The sequence below is a fragment of the Sceloporus occidentalis genome, unplaced genomic scaffold (genome assembly GCF_023333645.1).
Source record: "Sceloporus occidentalis isolate IW3139 unplaced genomic scaffold, rSceOcc1.0.p SCAF_1, whole genome shotgun sequence".
Classification (NCBI taxonomy): domain Eukaryota; kingdom Metazoa; phylum Chordata; class Lepidosauria; order Squamata; family Phrynosomatidae; genus Sceloporus; species Sceloporus occidentalis.
Window position 1 is genome coordinate 212,358,000 of NW_028316981.1, and position 9,900 is coordinate 212,367,899.

General features: G+C 46.9%; 1 protein-coding gene across 1 annotated transcript in view; it reads right to left on the reverse strand.

Moving 5' to 3' along the window:
• Positions 1-8,415, reverse strand: part of LOC149323326 (thiosulfate sulfurtransferase/rhodanese-like domain-containing protein 2) — a 29,188-nt gene extending 20,773 nt beyond the window's left edge. The window contains exons 1-2 of the mRNA XM_089488765.1: positions 8,340-8,415; positions 1,225-1,433 (exon numbers count right to left, since the gene is read on the reverse strand). Coding sequence (XP_089344891.1) covers positions 1,225-1,416 — 192 coding nt within the window. The 5' untranslated portion in view covers positions 1,417-1,433; positions 8,340-8,415. The remainder of the gene's footprint in view (positions 1-1,224; positions 1,434-8,339) is intronic.
• Between the last annotated feature and the right edge of the window lie 1,485 nt (positions 8,416-9,900).

Genomic DNA, 9,900 nt, shown 5'->3' on the forward strand with positions numbered 1-9,900 from the left:
TGCTGCATGAGTCCTAAGAGGCCAGAAGCCGTGCCAAAGGCATGCTCCAGTCCAAAGGACTGGAGCGCAGCTTTGGCACAGCTTCTGGCCTCTTAAGATGTGTGTGTCATTTAAACAGCATACCTCCAAAGTGACCCAAAACAGCTTTATTTTGGCCTGTCTGTTTGACCCCACAGTTTGAGCCCACTCCATATCCATGAATTCTTTATCAACTGAATCAATCTTTCACAGCTTGACATTTTTTGGAAAATATATAAATTCCAGAAAGCAAACCTTGATTTTGCCAATGTATATAAGGGAGTCCAGGAACCAAACCCCAGCAGATAATAAGGGCCCAGTGTATTTACCATGGGGCATGAAAAATCAAGGGCCTCATTCCTCAATGTCCTCTGTATCTTGGACCCTGACCTGACTGGGCCACCCTCCTCATGAATCTCCCTGTTCCCCCCAACCCCTTGATATACATGGACCCACAGCATTTTATCTGTCCTAAGCCTCATAACTCTTTTGGACAGTCCTGTTCACAGCCTTTCTCTGTCCTCCCTGTAAGCTCATCCCCTGCTGCTGCTTTACAATGGAGACAGAGAGTCCAGTTTCTCAACTGGCTTTACAACATTTGTTAATGAGACTGTCATCCCAAATACTGGGGTTTTTATTTGTTTTCAAGTCCTGTTAAATACAATGACAATGTAAAATGGTGTCCCCTGTATAACATGGCAAAAACAAGGTTTGCTTTTCAAATTTATATTATTATTGATATGATTTATTGAATATTTTCAAGCTGTGGAGGGTTGAATTTATGGATAAAAAAAAAATCTGTGGATACAGAGGCCTGACTATAGATAGTTGCAAATAGGGCTACCAGGTCATGACTATCCCAGGCCCCAAGACTGGAGGGCCAAATGCAGAAATCTAATGACAACCCCCTTGTAATGTCACAGGGGGTCAGTCCTGGTGTTGGTACAAGGGGCAACCCCTGGGGATACCATTAAGTATGACATAATAAGCATCAACCACAGTTGCACAGACTGCACCATTACAATTAAAAAATACACCAAGTATAAGTAATGAGGAACATGCAAATACACACACACACACACACACACACCTGACATCAAGACAGTGCTCTTGCTCTGAGTTTCCTCCCCGAGTCCCATGGACCAGAGAAGATAGTCCAGGCCTGGAGATCTAATTGTAAATGTTATCGCATGACAAATCAATTACCTTCCTCTTTGCAGATGTATATTTCTTTCTGGTGCTGGCATCTAATTCAGCTTTCAGGTGGCCCTTGGGTGGAAAAGGAGCATGTTCTTTCAGTTCTCGGTCCACAAATGTTACAGTGCAAAGTTCTCCTGCATCTTCTCTATTGGACAGTGACAAAGAGGAGGTCATCGCTATGTCACAGCAGCCAGGCATAGGTTTTTCTCTGTGACCTAGGAAAGAGGAATCCAAAATATGAATTTATGGAAAGAGAGGACCAACAGTGAAAGTAAATGCTATAGAAATGAAAGGTGAAACAAGGCATGTCATTTTAGCACAGGGATGGGCAACTGCCTACAACAACAGTGAGGGATTATGGCAGTTGTGGTCCAAAACCATCTGAAGGACCACAGTTCCCTAATCCTGCTTTACAGCAACACCACTAATCCGGCACATAGTCTGCATCACTGGCCCAAAAATGTACCTATTTCTTCCCAGAGTAACATTGGAACCATGATATGACATACTCAGGGTGACCAGAGGTCCTCCTTTTCCAGGACATGCCCTACATTTCAACCTTCTGTTCAGGAGGAATTCAAAATGTCCTCCATTTTGAATATGACTAAGAAGCCTGAATTTATATTTATATTTATATGAGTGTTTTTAGCTTTTATTTTGTAACGTCTTACATTTTTCTTGAACGTTCTACATTTTGTGGTGCCTTGTCCCTCTTTGCAGTTAGGACATTTGGGCACACTGAAAAATGGAAAAATGGAAACTTCACCTGAAGCAGGGAAGAAAGGAGAGCAAGACTGAATTCATATTCAGATAACTTGCATGAATATGTGTCATGTCAGTGGTGAAGACGTTGGGCTCATCTTGTGGGTGATGTATGCACCCTAAGCTTCCTTTTTATACTAACCTCTGTCTTCTCCAATAGAAGACATTTTGAATGACTAGCACTCTAAAATTCAGTCTCACCAACACTATCCCTTTTTTGCAGAGGTGCAAAAGATGTCTGCTTGTCATTGCATGTGATTTTCCTTAACCACATGTGATTTTACTTGATCAGACTAAATTCTAGCTTGAATTTAGTGTGTTTTATTTTGTGATTAGAAAGTAAACACAGGCTTAATTTGTAAATGAAATTGCTAGGGCACGCATCTGAGGAAATCCTATTGTGGGAAATAACATGGATTCATAATAGTGAATACATATTCGCCTTCACACCTAGTGTGACATTAACAGACCTTCAACTCGGTTACTGTAACACTTAAACATACTTCACTGTACATAACACACTGTAACAAAATTAAGGGGCAATCAAATTGGCTACCTTACATGTTTTTGTAAGGATTATTCAGATATTATAACTATTAAGTTTTGTTTTCCATATAATATATTCTACGGTATTATTTCACATCCATTGATCGAGACCTTATGTTGTTCTCCCTTCTGCTAAAGAGTGGAAACATGTTTTGCTCTAAGGAGATTAACACATGGGGTTATAAGAAAGGAGAAAAAAGGAATGCTGCCATCATTATAGTGTGATAACGCAAAAATTTACACACAGTGTCACTTTCATCCATGAATAACCTGGAACTGTGCTGTAACTCCTTAATAATAATAATAATAATAATAATAATAATAATAAATATATATTTATATCCTGCCTCTTCCTGATTGAGGATCGAGGCGGGTAACAACAAAGAAAATATAATATACAACAATAAAAACAACAAGCCCCCCAAAACCCCGACCCAACCCTCCCTCCCAACTATAAAATTAAACAGTAAAAAAAGTTTAAAAAGTACATAACAATACATCGAAGTTAAAAACAAATCACAAATAAGAAAAATAATAAAAGGGGGATTCAAGTGGTTCTGGACATTATCAGTCGAAGGCCTGCTGGAAGAGAAAGGTTTTTGTCGCCTTTTTAAAAGCCTCGAGCGAGGATAATTGGCGAATCTCTTCCAGCAGGTCATTCCAAGTTTTTGGAGCGGTGACAGAAAAGGACCTCCAGAAACTTGGAATGGCCTGCTGGAAGAGATTCGCCAATTATCCTCGCTCGAGGCTTTTAAAAAGGTGACAAAAACCTTTCTCTTCTCTTCCCTTATTAACAGGGAAACCCCGTGAATGATTTACCAATAGCATTTGTCTGGTGTTGGATATTTTATTGTTTTTAGCTGCCTTTAATTAAAGTTTGAGGTGCTTTTACTTAGTCTGTAACCCCGCTTCGATCCACTGGGAGAGGCGGAGAAACATAAATAAATTTTATTATTATTATTATTTCATTCATGCTATTGCAAAGGTGTGGAAACTAATAAGAATGCATTTGCGCTATTGAGGAGTACTGTCGAGGAGCTTTTCCCAACTGCACTTTGGCACAGGCAATTCACTCTCATTGCTAAGATCATTTTTGGAGTAGATTTTTGCCTTATGTTGAGATATAGGGCACTATTTTGTTTGAATTGGATATATATCATGTTTTTAAATATAGAAATATTATTCTGCTTGGGATGGTACCCTATTTTTTGGACATGCGCAGTAGTGCAATAATGACGCATGTGTGAAACATCCAGTCATGATATACTAACGATACAGCAACACAATCGGCTTTTGTATGGGGAACATGACTGTGTTTTTGTTTTGCTTTTATTTTGTTGTTATAGCACAATTGTGCAACTGTGTGGAACTACAGATCACTATAGAACTATGCTTCCATTATCTTCCAATAGCATGATTGTTGTGTAATTGGCTCTAGTGTGATATTCTCCTAAATCTAACATAAATGGCAATCCCTTCCATAGCTGAATAGATATAAGCTCAGATGGACTCCAGCAGGGGTCGGCAACCTCCGGCCCGCGGGCTGGATGCGGCCCACGGAGGCCTTTCGGCCGGCCCCCGCACAGTCCTGCCGCCGATTGCCGCCCCGCTTCCTCGCCGCTCCGGGTGCCATTTTTTCCGAAATGGCAGCCGAAGTCTCACGTGACCTTTCCCGTCACAGGGCACAACGGGAAAGGTCACATGAGACTTCACCGCCATTTTGAAAAAATGGCAGCGGGCCTCTAGGAGGCCCGGTGCGGCCCCTGGAGCCCTCCAACAGGGCTCTGGCAGCCGCGGCGGGCCTCCAGGAGGCCTCATGTGCTCGCCGCAGCCCTGTTGGAGGGCTCCTCTGGCCACATCGGGCCTCCAGGAGGCCCAGTGTGCTCGCAGGAGCCCTGTTGGAAGGCTCCACCGGCCGCATCGGGTGTCCAGGAGGCCCGGTGCGCTCGCAGGAGCCCTGTTGGAGGGCTCCACCGGCCACATCGGGCGTCCGGGAGGCCCGGTGCGCTCGCAGGAGCCCTGTTGGAGGGCTCCGGTGGCCGCATCGGGCCTCCCCTTTCCCTCCCTTCCCATGGCTGCGACAGCTGTGGGGAGGGAATGAAAGGGCGGGGGTCCTCCTCCTCCTTCCCGCCCTACCCGTGGCTGCCCTTCCCGAGGGGGAAGAGGAGGAGGGAGGGAGGGAGGGAGGAGCAGGAGGAGGAGGGAGGAAGGAAGAAGAGGAGGAAGAAGGAGGAGGAAGGAGGAGGAGGAGGAAGGAAGGAAAGAAGGAAGGAGGAAGAAGAGGGAGGAGGAAAAAGGAGGAGGAGGAGGGAGGAAGGAAGGAGCAGGAGGAGGGAGGAAGGAAGGAGGAGGAAGGAGGAAGAGGAGGAGGAAGAAGGAGGAGGAGGAGGGAGGGAGGAAGGAAGGAGGAAGAGGAGGAGGAAGAAGGAGGAGGAGGAGGGAGGGAGGAAGGAAGGAGGAAGAGGAGGAGGAAGAAGGAGGAGGAGGAGGGAGGGAGGAAGGAAGGAAGGAGGAAGAGGAGGAGGAAGACGGAGGAGGAAGAAGGAGCAGGAGAAGGGAGGAAGGAAGGAGGAGGAGGGAGGAAGGAAGGAAGGAAAGAAGGAAGGAGGAGGAAGAGGAGGAAGAAGAAGGAGGAGGAAGAAGGAGGAGGAGGAGGGAGGAAGGAATTAGCAGGAGGAGGAGGGAGGAAGGAAGGAAGAAGGAGGAAGAGGGAGGAGGAAAAAGGAGGAGGAGGAGGGAGGAAGGAAGGAGCAGGAGGAGGAGGGAGGAAGGAAGGAGGATGAAGGAGGAAGAGGAGGAGGAAGAAGGAGGAGGAGGAGGGAGGAAGGAAGGAGGACGAAGGAGGAGGAGGAAGAAGGAGGAGGAAGAAGGAGCAGGAGAACGGAGGAAGGAAGGAGCAGGAGGAGGAGGAGGAAGAAGAAGAAGACTCTTTCGGAAGGTGAGACAGTGTAACTTTCCAAAGTGCATTTCTGTGTATTTTCGGTGCTTTTAATGCTAAAAGGTCTGCTTTAACAATGATAGTGGTGGTGGTGGTGATGATGATGATGATGATATCAGTCAGTTTCTGAGACATGCACTCACTCTTTATGAAGCTGAGACAGTGTGACTTTCCAAAGTGCATTTCTGTGTATTTTCGGTGCTTTTAATGCTAAAAGGTCTGCTTTAATAATAATAATAATAATAATAATAATTTGTTTTATTTACAGTGGAACCTCGCCATACGCGGGGGATCCGTTCCGGATCCCGCCGCATATGGCGATTTCCGCCTATGCTCAAGCCCCATTGTAAACAATGGGGCTTGTGCACGGCGGCGCGGAGGTCTGCGGGGCGCAATGGGCGCGCGGGCAGCGCAATGGGGGCACGCGCGGCGCAACGGGCGCATGCGCCCATCCAACTGAATGGGACGCGCCACCCCTTCCGCCCCGCGCGCGCGCCGCTGCTTGAGTGCATATGCTCAAGGCCACGTATGGCGCGCCCGCCTATGGCGAGGTTCCACTGTATATACCGCTATTCCAAAGATCATAGCGGTGAACAGCAAGTAAGCTAATTAGCAAGTAAGCTAATTTGCCCCCAACAGTCTGGGTACTCATTTTAGCGACCTCGGAAGGATGCAAGCCTGAGTCGAACTTGGGCCCTTTTGCTGGTCTTGAACTTGCAACCTTGTGGTTTTGAGTGAATGGCTGCAGTACAGGCATTTAACCACTACGCCACCAGGGCTCCGTGGTTTCAGCCGAAGGGAATGGCCTGGGACGGGTGCCCAAGCCCTTCCCTTCGGCCTCCCTCCCCTTCGGCCGAAAGGGCCCCTTGTAGCCCGTTCAGCCGAAGGAAGGGGCCGAGGAGGAGAGGGCGGGTACACGCTGCCTCCTCCTTCCCACGGGGCTTCGGCAGACCTGAGGTGTCCTTCGGAGGACACCTCAGGCCTGGCAAAGCCCCGAGGAAAGGAGCAGGGGCAGCGCGCCTGTTGCTCCTGCCCCTCACGGGCCCTTAGTGGTCCCCAGCTGTCTCTGAGGCAACTGGGGGCCAAGGAAGGGCAGGAGGAGCAGGCACGCCTGTCACCCCCTCTCCCAATCCCCCCCCCCACTTCTATATGTCTGTCAGACAGCTGGAGGTTGGGAAAGGGAGCACAGAAAGCCCTGCTCCTGGAGGGTGGAAGCTCCGCCCCAGAGGGTGGAAGCTCCCCCCTGGCTTTGGCCCCCCAGTTGTCTGAGGGACAGCAACCCGGCCCCCGGCTCAAAAAGGTTGCCTACCCCTGGACTCCAGGGTCCATCAGCAGAATCTTTACCTTTTTAAAATAGCTCTGAAACCCTGAAAATTACCAGATGATGTTGGGCTACTCATCGGGCCTTGTAAGCAGTTCATGACAAGAGATGCTCAAAGATGGAGTCCAACAAGACTGCATGAGTGCTTTGTATACAGGATGAGGCAATATTACCAAAATGTCCACCATTATTTCCCACTGTTGATGATAGGTTGTCAAAATTACATGAAATGTTAAGTTTAGATAAATTAACAATTAAGACTAAGGACGGAAAGATACCCAAACTAGAAGAAGATTGGAGGGAAGCGATACAGTTTTGGAAAGAAAATTGGGTAAGCCAGCAGTTAAATTTTTAGATGACTGCTTAAGGAGAAACTTCAAGACAGAGAACAAGAACATGAATAATTAGATCATTGTATTTGAAGGATAAGATAGCTGAAAAGAAAACTGGAGACAACATTTTCAGGACTTAATGATGTAAGGGAAGAATACTTAAATTAGGATTAAAACCAGAAGGATGAGGAAAGGAAGCCATTGTATAGTTGTGTGTTTAGGTTTTAGATTGTGTTGTTGATGTGTTTATGCTACTGTAAATATAGTTTGGATCGGTTGTTGGAGAAGACTTGTGTAGAGTTAGCGTGTGTCATGGCTTCACAATGCTGGTCTAGGAAGGACTGCAAAGGCCTGAGCTACTCAGCCATGAAACTTGTGTGTAGGTGGCTGTTGTGTGGCTGTTGTGTGCCATTTCTGACATATGGCGACCCTAAGTCAAAACTGAGAGCGTGTGACTTGCCCAAGGTCACCCAGTGGGTTTCATTGCCCAGCTGGGAATTGGACCCTGGTCTCCAAAGTTATAGTCCAACACTCAAACCACTACACCATGCCGGCTCTCTATAAAACCTTATGCTAGTCTTTTTTGCTCAGCCTCACCTACCTCACAGGGTCATTGTGAGAATAAAAATTAGAAGTGGGACGTCCTTGGGACACAAAGGTAACGAAAACTGCAAACACTCCAGTTTGACATTGCTTTAACACCCATAGCTCTATGCTTTGGAATTCTGGGACTTGTAGTCTGGTGGGGGATGACGACACCAGACCCTTCTGACAGGGAAGGCCAAATACCTCACTAAACTACTAATCCCAGGATTTCATAGCATGGAGCCATGGCAGTGAAAGTGGTGCCAAATGGGATTGTTTCTGCACTGTGGCCACAGCCCAACAGGATCCATGGACTGTATCCTCCCCTTGGATACACTGTTTCCAAAGCCTTCCTTCCTGAAAGGGAGGAAGGGAAGTGGAGTTCACTCCAGGATGTGGCCTGAGTTCCAGTCCTGACATCTATCTGGGAGCCAAGCCTAAGGCCCCCTTTCTCCTGGATGCCACCTGACCCCTCACTTAATCCCATGGGCTGCCCTTAGAGCCAAGGAGGACCCAGCCAGCTCAGTTCCCCCTCCAGATCCTGCTCCCTGACCCCTTCACCCTGCTTGGCTATAGATTTTGGCCACAGTCTGCCTCCCTTCCTTGTCCTAGTGCTACTGGTGCTGCTGCCTTTTACCTGGAGCTCCCTTTGCCCACCAGCTTGCTCTGATCCTCCTCTTCCTCTTCCTCCTCCTTGGCTGGCAGCTGAATGTACTGACTCTTCCTGCAAAGGGAAAGCATGCCTCTGCCCCCTCCTGCCAGCCTCCAGCCCAGGCTCCTCCTTGGGAAGGCTGCACTGGAGGGACTGTTGGCAATTTCACAGCCTTTTCCCAAGGAAAGAGCCAGGCTGAGGTTCAAGATTTCTCCGTTGTTGTTAGCTGCCCTCATGTCAACTCTGACTCATGGCAACCCCATGGACGAGACATCTCCAAGACTCCCTCTCCTCTATTGCTCTGCTTGGAGATCCACCTCCCTGAGTCCATTCATCTGGCTTATGGTCTTCCACTCTTTCTGCTCCCTTCTGCCTTTCCTAGCATTATTGTCTTTTCCAGTGAGTCATCCCTTCTCAAGATGTGACCAAAGTACATTGAGCCCTTGTTATCCGCTGCAGTTTGCTTCCAAGACCCCACTCCGCCCTGTGGATACCCAAATCTGTGGATGCTCAAGTCCCATTAAATACAATGGCATAGCAAAATGGTGTCCCTTGTGTAAAATGGCAAAATCAAGGTTTACTATTTGGAATTTATACTTTTTAAAAAATATTTTCAAGCCGTGAATGCTTTAATCCATGGATAAAAAAATCCATGGATCAGGAGGGCCGACTGTACAACAGACTCAATTTGATAATCTTGGCTTCTAGGGAGATTTCAGGCTTGTTCTGTTCAAGGACCCATTTGTTTGTCTTTTTGGCTGTCCAGGGGATCCTCAGCACTCTTCTGCAGCACCAAATCTCAGATGAATTGATTTTCTTCCTGACTGCTTTCTTCACTGTCCGGCCCTCACATCCATACATGGCGATGGGGAATACAATGGCTTGGATGATTCTAACTTTAGCTTTCAGTTAAACAGTGGCCCTTCATTATCAGCTGGGCTTTGGTTCCAGGCCCCCTTATGGATACCAAAATCCATGGGTGCTAAAGTCGTATTGAAGACAACGACATAATAAAATGGCAAAATCAAGGTCTGCTTTTGAAATATATATTTTAAAAATATTTTTAATCTGTGGATGCTTGACTCCATGGATAAAAAAAAAAATCCATGGATATGGAGGGCTGACTGTATATCTTTATTCATTAGAATTGACTCATGGCAACCCTGTGGAGGAGACATCTCCAAGAAGACCCTCTATCTTCTGCATGTCTGCCTCAGTCTTGTAGATTCATCCAGCATTAGTTTTGTCTTCTTATGATGTGTCAAAGTGCAACAACCCCAATTTAGTAATCTTGGCTTGTAGGGGCATTTCAGGCTTGATCTATTCTAGGACCAAGGTGAAGTCGAAGGCTTTCACAGCTGGCATCCATAGTCTCCATGCCACCGTTCTCTGAAGATGCCAGCCACAGATGCAGGCCAACCATCAGGAATAAATTCTTCCAGGACACAGCCATATAGCCTGAAAAATACACAAATAAACTATTCTAGGGCCCATTTGTTCATTTATTTTGGCTGTCGACAGTATCCCCAACCTCATCTCCAGCACC